Source organism: Oratosquilla oratoria, chromosome 16 (genome assembly GCF_046742065.1).
Source record: "Oratosquilla oratoria isolate Oo_2021 chromosome 16, ASM4674206v1, whole genome shotgun sequence".
Classification (NCBI taxonomy): Eukaryota; Metazoa; Arthropoda; class Malacostraca; order Stomatopoda; family Squillidae; genus Oratosquilla; species Oratosquilla oratoria.
In genome coordinates this window covers 60,328,042-60,341,973 of record NC_134792.1, presented here as the reverse complement: position 1 = coordinate 60,341,973, position 13,932 = coordinate 60,328,042, and the positions used below count along the sequence as shown (strand labels likewise).

The following is a 13,932-nucleotide window of genomic DNA, read 5'->3' as shown; positions in this document are numbered from 1 at the left end:
GGTGGAGCATCTCACTAGATCAGTGGTTCTGAACCTTTTTCAGTGCCCGTAACCCTTGATATTTCAAAAGAATTTTCGTATCTCCATTCAATATAAATACAATGCAAATATATGAAAAGGATTAATGATACAAACCTTGCTGAGAAATTATTAGATACATTCAATTACTGAACAACGGTACTTTCTTATTTCAAAATGAAAATGTCAATTAGTAGGATACAATGAATGCACATTATGCTCTCTCGTGGTAAATATACAGTACCATTGCACAAGTATAAATGCATGTGATCCAAACGCTTCCGTTTGTTACGCCAGGAGCACATGCTAAGGACCGACTTGTGTGTGAGTGATGCTATTGCCAGTAAGCGCTTTGCCAGAGCTTCGTGTAGCGGTAGTTTGTCCGAGATTGCAAGCGCATATGTGGAGTGACCTTTGACGTTAGGGATCAACGCGTTCTGTCACGCAGATCTTCACAGTCTCGATGATGACGATCACTCAGTCGTTTTGGGGGGTAATTGTATGATAATACTACCCTAATTTTTGGATATTATTATAAATTCCCTTCAATAACTTTTATTAAAGAACTACACTTGCGCAAAAGGTTCGCGAATTTTGTATAACTTGGATGTATCCTTTGAAATAATGGGACGAGCACACGCCGGAGCGTAGTTGCGGCCTAAGCCGTCACTTTTGCCCTGTGCGATTGAATATACTGGAGAGGGCAACAGTCACTGCTGGGAATAGGACAAGAGTGTGAGGTTCGAACCCCCTACTTAGCGGAGGCGGGACCAGCACGCTGCCAATGACGCTACCAGCACACTAATTAGTATAATAGTTTATATCGGATTTCCAAAAGGTCACCATCCAGTACTCTTTCAGTTTAATCTCGCGTAACTCCCCCTCTCAGAGAGAGAGAGAGAGAGAGAGCTAAGACCGTACTTTCTTAAGAAGGACTCTTTGAAACATGGGAATCTGATATGATGTGTTTTAGAATCAACTCAGCTGCCATTACGAAGCCTCGAACCCCCTCCACTTCTGACCTCTCGCCGTAGAAGCGACGCTCAATGCCAGTAGGCTAGCCAGTACCTCATTCAGTAGTGAAATAGTAAAAAGAGAAGAGCGATCAAGTAACAGACACCCTAGGTTTGGTCAGCCGCAGAAGACATAGCACATTATCTTGCATTGCTCGACACTCAATCATTTCAGGTAACAATGATCGTGGGCGGATGCCTTGAGGCCGCAGATCTCATGCGTTTTAGTTAAGTATACGAATGTATGCAAATTTGCCAGGTGTACATTTACTTAACAAGTTCTGTTTTCAACACATTTGACATAATTATTACAAGGGTAGGTGGGTGTACATGGTCGATGACATTTTCATACCTAAATATTTATAAATAGATGAAAATAGATAAACAAATAAATAATATTGATAAATAGATATATAAATAAATGATGATGATATGATTTAATGTCACAAACTACCCACTTTCGGGAGGCTAGGACCGTGCCATGTCCAGAGGACTTTGTAACGTGGAATTCAATAAACCATAGCCTTGGTTCAATCTCGCCGGTGGCAGGGTCCGATCCTTCATTCCCTTGACCTTTGACGCAAGAAACGACGCCCTAACTTGCTCGGCCAGCGAGCTATAGGTTACAGAAGTGTAGATAAATTAGTATATAAATAATAAATAGATGAATAAATAAATGCAATATATAAATGAACAGATAAATAAATAACTGTATAAACAAACATGTTAACAACAAAACAAATGAATGAACTAAGAAATTGATATTTTTATAAATAAACAGCATCGTCCGTCAGGGACCTCAGTGGAGATCTATCTCAGCTGAGTCAATAATGAAACGGAATAACTTCAAACATTCAATCTTTCCTTGTCACTATCATCGTGCATCTGCCAACTTTTTTTTTCAGTTGCCTGGAGGCGCGAATATCAATCGAGCTCAGTTTGTGCCCGACGTCATCGCAGGAAATGCGCCCGCGGCTACCCCACCCGTGGGTCAGGAGCAGCAGTCCTCCCCGTCAGGCCTGGAGGACGAAAGCGGGTTGCCGCAGGACCCGGCCGAACTGATGGCTGTCCTGGCTCTCCTGCAGTCGCTCGGAATGGCGGACGAGACTATTGGTAGGTAGTCAATCTGATTTTTTTTTTACACACGCGCGCACATTTACGCACGTGCATTCACACTATTAGGAAGATACTCCCAAGAACATGTGCACACACACACACTCTTACAATTGAATTTCAGCTTGAGAATGTGGAAATAGAGCCAAGGAATGAATCCCACAGGCAAGGGAGACTCAATTAGGGTTCATCAAACGAGATCTCGGGACTCGGGATCTCGTCGTTCCCTTAGACATACATTCCCGGGAAAGGTATTTGATACTCCCGGGACTATCCCGGCACACAGGAAGTGAAGCACATGTAACAACATGTCTCGGGATTTTCTCGGGATTCACAACTTTTCCATGAGGACAACAATTTGGTGAGATCCCATGATTTTCCCGGGACACTGGGATCATGTCTCCCCCTGGAAACTCTTGCGTTTTGTTTATAAGAGTAATTAGTAGTTATTAGTAATTAGAAATTACCCGTAATCAGTATTTATCATTAGTGACGAAGTATCGACATTTTCTGGATTACTTCCACCTCACTTACTGAAGTTAACGATTTATTTCCCACACAATTCACATTTATTTTTCGTCATCAGATAAAAAGTAATTGAGATCATATGCTACTTTGAAAAACTCTGGTACGAAATCCCAATAAGCAACCGAGAGCGGAAAGAGGGATGGGGTAGTAGGGAGGGGGAAGGGGTAGCTGACGTCCTGACCGTGTAGTACATTAACCATTTGTAAATAAAATTTGTATTTTCTTTATATATTTACGTTTTCTTATATGATATCCACAGAATGTGCTAGTATATGCACTGTATATACAGTACATGTTATGTACTAAATATTCATATTAAGTATAAGGTTAATATAATCAACACGTGTTAAAAATGTTGTACTTCATACCTTCCCGATGTATTGACGTGAAACTGGGACATACCATGATTTTCCTTTATTTACCGAGACATGTGGTATTCCCGGGAAATTCGCGAGATCTCTAGCTTGTGGATGACTCAAATAGCTTATGTCAGGAAAATCCCGGGAGTTGTACTAAATAGCTCGGGAAATATCCCGGGGTCTCGTTTGATGAACCATAGACTCAATTTTAGGAAAGCCGATTACTTAGTGTTGAAAAAATTCTTTGAAGAAACAAACTGGGAGGAATTCATGAATACCACAGGAACAAAGAGGAAACGGGGAACTTTTCTTGACATTTACAACCCAGGAGTAAACAAACATGTGCCAAAGACTAGATAAAAGAAGAAAGAAACAGGACTGTTTAACAAAGAGTGTGAGATTGCGAAAAAGGCTAGGGACGTGGCCTGGGGAAAATGGAGGAAGAAAAGAATAATGAAAAAGGGCTTACAAACAAGCTATGGATGGCTATACAAGAATTCGAAGGGAGGAAGGAAGCAATTTTGAAAGAGGTGTAGCAGACAAATGCAAAGATGAACCAAAACTGGTTTACAGGTTTATAAATAGTGAATCGAGACGCAGGGCAGAAATCACCAAGTTAATAGTGGGAAGTGAGGTTTTTGAAGAGGCATCAGCTCAGGCAGAAATAATGAATGAAAGTTTTCAATTGGTCTTCACCAAAGAGCACATTTTTTTGGAGGAAAGGGAGGGGAGCAAAAAACCATGTTTAGTAGATATTGATGAAGTGAGGGAAGTGCTCAATCTCTTTGGATCATTGAATGTGACAAAAGCTTCAAGATCTGACGGGATCTCAAACTGGATACGTAAAGAAACTAGGGAACAACTAGCGAACAAGAGCCGGTCATATTACACGTTCGTCGAATGAAGGAATTATGCCGCTTGATTGGAAAAGGGCAAACGCGGTGCCAATTCACAAATATGGAAACTATTAGACACCACTAATGTTGGAAAGGTAGCGTGAAAAAATAAAATATTAAGGAGGTATTTTCTGTTTGTTTCCAAAATAACAACATTTTCAAACACTTCGGAGTAGTTGCAATGTAACAATGTTAAATCACACTCAGACACGTTCTTGTAGAAACATAGTTTAGTCACACATAAGTTAGTTCACAATTTTTGTACACCCCTACTCTATCTCTAACCCTCTCTTTCTGTCTTTCCTGTCTGTCCTACGATTAAGTAGACACATTGAGTTACCCATTTCTGTGTGTTCTGTTCTTTCTACTTCCTAACTGACTTTTTACATTCTACTTTGTCACCATTGTCTTTATTATATCATAATATGATCTATGATATTTTATTTCTGATTTGCTTTTCTGACCTTTGGTATACTTTAAAATTAATTCTATTCTAACTTCTGATTTTGGCATTCCAAGTTCTGCGTCTTCCGTGTTTGTATGTCATCATGGCTTATCGTCGTGACAAGTGATTACCTTAATGTGTCATCAGTCCCGATATGATTTATTTCTTCACACATTTCTCTGGGAATTGTATTTCTGAATGCTGGCAACTCTGTTTTTCCTACACTAGAATGCAATGCAACACAACACTAAATTATAGGCCAGTATCGCTAACCAGCACAATAGTGAAATTATGTGAAAGGATTGTGAAAGATCGATGGACCAAATATCTTGAAAAGTTTAACAATATGACAGTCAGTTTGGCTTCAGATCTGGGAGGCTATGTGTCAAACCTTTTAATATTTTACTCGAAAGTGATTGATGTGCTGCAAGAGAGGAGGGGATGGACTACGTGTACCTAGACCTAGAGAAGGCATTTGATAAAGTACCTCACTGTAGACTTATGTGGAAATTGGAGCACATTGGAGGACGGAGTGGCAAACTACTAGAATGGATGAACGACTTTCTGAAGGAAAGATACATGAGGTCAGTAGTAAAGGATAAGAGTTCAAACTGGAGAGGAGTAATGAGCGGAGTACCACAAGGTTCAATGCTTGCATAAATAATATTTCTTCTTTATGTCAATGCCATGGTGGAAGGAACAACAACTGACGCAAAAATCACGAGGAGAATGAAAAACGAGGGTGATAGACTATTGCAAAAATATCTAGACATTATTTTTGCATGGAACCAATAATGGAAAATGAAGTTCAATACCAAAAAATGTAAAGTACTGGAAATGGTCAATAGAGGCAAAAGGGTATTCTTAGACTATTCCTTGGGAAGTGAACCCATTATACAAGCAAAAGAAGAGAAAGACTTGTGAGTCACCTGACATATATCAGCAGGATTGTGGAAGAGACATACGGACTACTGCAGAAGATTGAATTGGTGTTCCACTATATGGATGAAGGAATGACGAAAAAAAATAATCGAAACCCTGATACGTCCAAGACTGGAAATTGCGTCAGTAGTATGATCACAGTGAAGGATATAAGCAAGATCGAGAGAATCCGAAAGACAGCGAGTCCTCAGCCTGGCAGATAAATCGATGAGGAAAGACTAAAAGTACTGAGTCTGCCAATTTTGAAAGATCGAAGAGAAAGAAGTGATATGATTACAGTGTTCAGGTCACTAAAGATGGTAGATTGCAATGGCAGAAGAGAACTCCTGATTAAAGACGGGAGTAAATTAAGAAAAAAATGCCTAAAGAATATAAAGAAATACGGTCTTCCACAGAGATGCATAGATATGTGGGATAGCTTAGAAGGTATATAGCCCACTCAAACAATACATGAATTCAAATCTAAATATGATTATTGGAAATTAAGGATATAGATTAAGTTGAAACTATACTTGAATTTGAGTCTAGGGATGTTAGAAAATTGGAGAATAGATGGAACCCAACGAGAGATGTTCCTTTCCTTTATACTACAATTAGGTAAATACATACACACTCACATACACACATATGCTAACACACACCCCGCGCGTGCACGCACGTGCACAAGGGTTTACAACGCCAAAACGCATGCAGGTTGTCAAAAATAACAGAATATTGCTTAGATGGTTACCCAAAATGAAATCTAAAACTTCGAGTTGTGTTACATGTCACTGCCAGTACGGGAATTTTATGCCGTTCATTGTGTACGTCAGTCGTTCCCATGGTCACTGAACGGTTTAAGAAAAGAAAAAAAAAAGTATGGTAATATAGTAGTATAATAAAGGAATATTTCGAAATAACGGGAAAGTACACACATTTTGGATCACCAGGCCAGGCCAATATTTGATTTAGGGTGACAGCCAAAAGAGGTTGGGAATCACTGGTCTGCGTGGTTGCCGAGTCGCCCCCATCACATCCCGTGCTTATAATTATTTCCCCGCCGCGTGAGTCCCTTGCCTGGTTAGTAGTGTGGAAATGTTTTCAATTCTGATGATATCAAATTCCTTTTCAATCCTTGAAAAAATATTTATATAAATTCACTGAGTTTCCGTTTATTTGCTTATGCATCTAGTTATCTAGTTATTTATTTACTTTATCATTATTATCTTATAGTTTCTAAGGTTGAAACCCACTCCGTTCTCCACCCCTTTTTGAAGCCGTCTCACCGACGCGACAAAGGAACGACGACTCTACTAACCCCGTCTCGCTTCTCATTCATTGTAGATGTCGTCGAGTGGTCTCGCCTCCCATTCCTCTCCTCCGCGACCTCCCTCGCCTGCCTCCCCAGCCACCCGCCCGCCCGCCTAATTCGTCTTGATGAAAAGCGCCTTTGTCTCTTCTTTCCATCTTCTCGGTTGTCCTTGTTCTTCACTTTCTAAGACTGTTTATCAACAGGGCTTGTTCATGTATAACATATTCGGCCTTCCAATCTCGTCCATCTGTCCCTCGTCTATGACTGAAATTGAAACATTCATTTAGCTATTGAAGCTCCATAAGGAGCAGAAATAATAGGGAAACAAATGGATGGCGGGTGGGTGGGGATGGATGCGTGCTTTGGCTGTCTCCTTTGTAAAGGGGAGGGCAGATTTATTTTGGTTTATAAACAGATATTTTTTGTTTCCTCTAAATTAGATTTTAGGTTTTTGTCCATACATGGTCATGTAGCTTCGAACATCATCTCTCCCCTTGTCTACTTGTATTCCCACTCTTTTGTTACCAGTGCGTGTGTGCCTGTGTTTAATTGTAGTATACAGGAAATGAGCAACGTTCGTGGGGTCCTGTCTCTTATTCTCCAATTCATTATATCTAGCTTCAAATTCATGTATGGTTCAAACGTGGTTTATATCCTGATTTTCCAATTATACTAAGATTTGAATTCATGTATTGTTTCAGCTTGGGTTTTATAATTTTCCAAGTTATTCCAGGTATTAATGGATCTGTATGGAAAACTGTATTTCTTCACATTCTTAAGACATTTTGTCTTTCTTAATCTGTTCTCATGACCTCTTAAGGCCCTCCCTTCCCTAAACAAGTAGCCTCTTCCGTCAATGTAAAGTTGTAGACTAACCCCTTTAGCGACCTGAATACTATAATCATATCACCTCTTTCCAATGCTTTCCAGTGATTTTAGTCTCTCCTTTTGCGATGTATCTACCTATCCGGGAACCAGTTTGGTTACTTTTCTTTGTATTCTCTCAATCTTGCTTAGACCTTCACTCTGTGTGTGGACCATACCACAGACTAGTCTTGGACGGATCAGGGTTTCTATGAGAATTTTTTCTTCATTATCTCCTCATCCATGCAGTGAAAAGTAACCCTTATATTATATAGCAATCCATGTGTTTCTCCCATAATCCTGTTGATATGTTTGTCCTCATTTGTTTTATTAATGAATTCGATTCCCAAAGAATAGATCAGAGATGGTCTTTTAGAACCCAATAATCTTCTCGTTGTCGTGTGTTCCTTCTCCAGCATAGCATGTTGAATTGTTTTTATTTTTGTGTTGGCACAGGAGGATTTAACGGTGCTGGACTCGGGGGATTTCAGCCGGACGCATTTCCCGAAGGAGCAGGAGGAGGTTCCTCCGTCCCAGAACACCTTCAGTTCACAACACTCGAACCGCACCTCGGCCCCGCCATATTGCCCCTACAGGTACGTGGTCACTATCTTTCATCACACACACACACACACACACACACACACACACACACACACACACACACACACACACACACACACACACACACACACACACACACACACACACACACACACACACACACACACACACACACACACACACACACACACACACACACACACACACACACACACACACACACACACACACACACACACACACACACACACACACACACACCACCTCTCATGGCGCTGTGGTTAGAGCTCTGGCCTGCCACTACGGAGGTCCGGGTTCGATCCTCGCCCGGGGCTGAAATAATATCAGTATCGCAGCGCTGAGGGGTGTTACTCCAACTCTCGTGGGCGGGGAGTTGGGTGTGTGTGTGTGTGCAAGGTCATAGCATTACCCATAGATCGGACCTACGAGCTCTGAGCTCTCTTCCAGGAGGGAAATAGCTGTCGATCACGAGTCCAACACGTGATCCAAAGACCAAGTGAATGAATACACACACACACACACACACACACACACACAGTTGGTAGAGCGCTGGAATGGGAAGCAGAAGTGCTCCTAGTACCCAGTTCGAATCCTGCCCAGGGCCGAAATTATTTCGGTATCGCTGTGCCTCGGGTCGTACTCTGACTCTCGTGGGCGGGGAGTTGGGTGTGTGTGTGTGTGCAAGGTCATAGCATTACCCATAGATCGGACCTACGAGCTCTGAGCTCTCTTCCAGGAGGGAAATAGCTGTCGATCACGAGTCCAACACGTGATCCAAAGACCAAGTGAATACACACACACACACGCGAGCATAGCTCCCCTTCCCGTAAAATACAACTAAATACACACACGCACACACACACACACACATACACACACGCACACACGCACGCACGCACACACACACACACACACACACACACGGCTCGGTGGCGGATTGGTAAGGCACTGGCCTCACAAGCCAGAGAACCGGGGTTCGATTCCCCGGTCGGGCGGAGATAAGTTGGGTTTGTCTCCTTTCACGTGTAGCCCCTGTTCACCTAGCAGCGAGTAGGTACGGGACGTTAGTCAAGGAGTTGTGACCTTGCTGTCCCGGTGTGTGGAGTGTGAGTGGTCTCAGACCTACCCAGAGATCGGCTAATAAGGAGCTCTGAGCTCACTGCCGTAGGGTGGTGTCTGGCTGTCTCGACAGAGACTGCAGCAGCACACACACACACACGCACACACACACACACACGCACGCACACACACACACGCACACACACACACGCGAGCATAGCTCCCCTTCCCGTAAAATACAACTAAATACACACACGCACACAGACAGACACACACACACACACACACACGCACACACACACACGCGAGCATAGCTCCCCTTCCCGTAAAATACAACTAAATACACACACACACACACACACACACACACACACACACACACACACACACACACACACACACACACACACACACACACACACACACACACACACATATATATATATATATATATATATATATATATATATATATATATATATATATATATATATATATATATATATATGATGTGAAGACATCCTGACAGGTTGTAAGAGGTGTTGAGTGAAACACACAAGTAGAACAGGAGTTTATTCCTTGACTAGTTTCGCACAGTGATGCTTCTTATATGCGGGCAAAAATCACTTGAACACGTGATTCTAGTTATGCAGATAAGCCTCAGGAAAATAACAGAAAATAGACCGAACGCTTTCGTCTATTCAGACAAATTTTGTCTTCTGGCGTTGCATGGTAAAGTACAGAGGCGCCATTTGCTTCACCGACTCGGCGACACTTATAAAATGTTTAATTTAGTCCCAAAGTGGTGCACTGGGAACATTGCTCATTTTATGTTCATCCCCTCTTCTTTGTCAAGAATCCTGTTTCAAATGATTTTAGTATCTGCTAACACGTAGAACCAACACAGACGAAGTGAGATAGTTCGATTGATTACAAAAAATCAACATATTTAACGCAACATTTTCCATACAGATATGCTCCAGGAATAGCCTAGCAAATGAAAAAACCTCAACTGGAACAATACATGAATAAAATACTAGGTATGTTAGCTGTGAAACAAAAGACAGGACTCGATGAGCGTAGATACGTTCCTTTTCATTTCAGTTAGGTAAATAACAATAAGAAACCACACCTTGCCAACGGCAAATTGAGAACGTGTGGAGACGCGTCCTATAAGCTGTCCGTATGAGCGTTCTAACCACTTTGCTACAGTGATCCCACATCTGAATGAAATCGTCTGGTGTTAGACACTGTGTCGCCACCTACCGATGGACTTGATAGAAATCATCCAATCTCCCTTCACTTCGGTGATTTCCCTTGAAGGTGAAACACAAAAGCTCTAAGTCAGGAATTCTTACATACCCCCATGGTTATGCCTTCCTGTTCCTTGCTTTTGTAGGGACTACCTCAGCATTTAATTCAATCGTTAGGCATCCATAAAAGAAAAAAGAAAAAATCGTTTTCTGTTTGTGGACGGATTCTTTTGTGAAACTTTGTGATCCCTAGGGATCCCACATGAGTCTCGGTTTGGGGATAGCCTCTCTGAAGGGGGTATGACTCAAACTTCACCGAACTGCAACGGTATGTAAGCAGCAACTGAGCCCTTTCTTTTCTCCCAACCGCAGGTGCCCAAAGGCTACTTCGTCCCCTTCCTGCCCCGCCGCGCCTTCGGAGTGGAGAACGGCGTCTCGCGACCTGCCCACGGCCATGCCTCCTTCTACGAGCATCGTCCTCCGGGTCTGGTCGACGTGAGGAACACCCCTGCCTACGGGTTCATCTTCGGAGGCTACAGAAGGTTTAAGAGCGAGTAGGGAATGCGCATTGACGGTGAACTCCAGCCACTACAAGATGTCCTCGTATCGAGTGCACAAGACATTTCAAAGAACCGTATAGAGAGCCCTGGGGATTTATAGGGCTAGGGGTTAACCCTGATGATGGGGTTGTTGCCGAAGAGGTGGGTCGATCTCACAGCTTCGGAGGTGACGGGAAGGTCGGTGCCAGTGAATTCACCAGCGACCGAGACCCATGGAAGTGTTAAAAATAGGTCGCCAGATTGATGTGATCCACATTAAAGGCAGCTTCACACTCAGCCGAATGGTTCCCAAATTACACCGAATTGCAAAACACACAAAACTCGGCAGTCCCTACTGCGAGTTCGTGATAAGTGCAGGCGGATTATCTATGCGGGCACAATCACGAGCAGGTTGGCCAACCCGCTATGCGACGGAATTCGGAGTCCGTTCGGCAGGCATGACGCAGTTTTAAAGGTCAGAATGCAATAGACGAAATCCTTTTTCTAAACCACCCATTTCATTTTGGGAATGGTTTTGTAAACTATCCCAGTCGATTCCACCATCGTAGTAGTCATGTTTTGAATAAAAAAAAAGAAGTGTTTATAAGAGCGGATTTCCAAAGATCTCCGAGACGCGCAGTCTTTCATCACGCATCGGTGGAACGTCATAAATGATAGTCAAGCATTGTATCTAAATGATAACAGCGCCTTAGAATTTATTATTGCGCAGCAGAATTTAATTGAATCTGAAGAAGAGGAATTAGACAGTTCAGTTCGTTCATTATCCGTCCAGGTGTTTGAGCCCATAATACGACGCCAAACGTCAAAAGATGATCAGGAAATGACTGAACATGCCGAAGTTGACCTTCTTGACGATGATGATGAAAATAGGAAATCCGACGATAGAAATGAAGAAAGTGGGGAGGAACAGGATCAAGAAGAGGAAAACCAGGGATACAGGGCAGAAAGAATAGGAACTACTGACTATTACGTCTAGGGATAGGTTACGCCTAAGGCGAAACTTGATCATCGTCTTATTCTTAGTGTTCATCTAATCAATGAATTGGTGTTGTGGCATAGTTCTAACCATGACATTTTTCATCCACCCCTACCCCCTTGGCCGGGCCAGGGGGGTAGGGGTGAGGGATCTCGGGGATAGTCATAAGCCTAGTGCCAGTCATGACCGTCTCAGTCTCATGTCACGTAGGCACAGACCAACAACACAGGCCATAACTTGGAAGTGTTGGGACATTCGTATTCATCTCCATGGTTTATCATAGGGCTTAGGCATGTGGCATGTCATTTGTGTAGACTCATGGGCATTTTATGAATCTGCACATATTATGAATATTCGTTAAAAAGTGCAACACCAATAGTGAATTCACAGTTGGGCACACACGTAACGAATACATTAGACGTGCACACAATATGAACCTAACCTTACCTTATGTAACCTTTTTACAAATTTTCAAAATGTGTGCATGTCAAAAGAAAAGGATTAGTTATTTGTGGGTCCAATTATGATTTCATTATTGGTGCTACATATTTTATAAATATAATCTGCGCAGATTCACAAAATGTGCGTTATATAGGCTACCTAGGGGGTTCTCGTGTAAGCATAACGACACATAATTTACTCTTCATATTCATGAACTAGACCATGAAAGATGAAAAAGTAGCCCTCTTATACTCAAAGACATAACTTGCATTGACGTATGTTCCTGAAATTGAAATACAGTCTTGCACAAGGGAAAAAATAAAATAAATTCATAATTTTGAGATACAGAAATGATGAGACATTCATTGTGCCACAAACGGGTCAAATTGGACTATTAAATGGTGTAACCAGTATAAATCCATGACTAAAAATCTGTAATATACTTTGTTGAATATCTAGCAGTCATAGAGGGAGGGATTTTTATAATTTGTAAGGGCACCGTCTGGATGAAAATTGTATCTATATATGTTAAAGAGGAAGCTTAGTCTTAAAGATGTGGAAACCCAAATTATTGACAAAGTTGGTTTTGTTGATACATTTCTTAACAATTTTTACATTCGGCAGTTACACAGTAGACCATAAATTATAAAAAAAATTCTTGCAGCTATTCAATAGATTCAATGTTTTACAATGGCGTGTGATAGCGATGTTTGACTACTCGTAGCTACGTCACACTTCCAAAGATTCCTGACGATAGCCGAGGCCGTTTAGTTGGTTTCGAAGTGCAGACGATTTATTCAGAGTTGATAAATAACCTTTTTGTTGCCAATATTCAAGTTTAATATAAAAAATATTTCGTGGGAATGGTCGGCAATGATTTTGTTATTTACTCTGCTTGGAGTTTTGAAGAAGTGTCTCCCGTTGTGCATTCTGATCTTTAATTAAGGCAGCCTAACCGAAGAAGTGTTCTCAGGGGTGCAGTGGACAGAACAACTGGTGACTGAGTGGAACTAGACGAATAGAATACTCTTATATTGTATTTGATATCAAATACACTAATTTGGGAGCTCTCTGTGAACAGGGACTAGTGTTACTGAAACAAATGAGAATCGTTAGCATGGTGCTGTTCGCTTTACAAGGTAATCGTGACGACAAAGTGAACATTGGATCAGTGAAAGTATGGAATTTCGCCGGAATGACGGTACAAGGACTCAAATAATAAATGTCAGTGTACACAGTACACAGGTGGGCGATAGCTCAAAGACTACAGCACTGAATCAGTGTTAAGCTCGAACTCCTTTCAGTATATTATGATAAACTTGTATGACTGCTCTTGTGAAAAAGAACTATGTATGCCTCCTAAAATATATACTGTCTTAAATATAATTGTGGTTGTTTTTTTTTAAATACAAAATTATCGGCTGAAAGAAACCTGCACAGCGAAGCTATAGCGATAATCCCATACCACACTCCTGGTCATATGGCCATTTCCCGAAGGTTGAGTGTGGTTTGAATTTTCCGCCAAAATCATCGGAAATTTAAAATTCCCGGCTCTGTGCAGGCATGCGCATTGTCGACCCCACCTCCCC

The 13,932-nt window shown here is 41.8% G+C and overlaps 1 protein-coding gene across 1 annotated transcript in view; it reads left to right on the top strand.

Annotated features, from left to right (window-relative positions):
* Nucleotides 1-13,723, top strand: part of LOC143034066 (uncharacterized) — a 38,866-nt gene extending 25,143 nt beyond the window's left edge. The window contains exons 4-6 of the mRNA XM_076199968.1: nucleotides 1,937-2,144; nucleotides 7,926-8,065; nucleotides 10,739-13,723. Coding sequence (XP_076056083.1) covers nucleotides 1,937-2,144; nucleotides 7,926-8,065; nucleotides 10,739-10,924 — 534 coding nt within the window. The 3' untranslated portion in view covers nucleotides 10,925-13,723. The remainder of the gene's footprint in view (nucleotides 1-1,936; nucleotides 2,145-7,925; nucleotides 8,066-10,738) is intronic.
* Nucleotides 13,724-13,932: the final 209 nt, after the last annotated feature.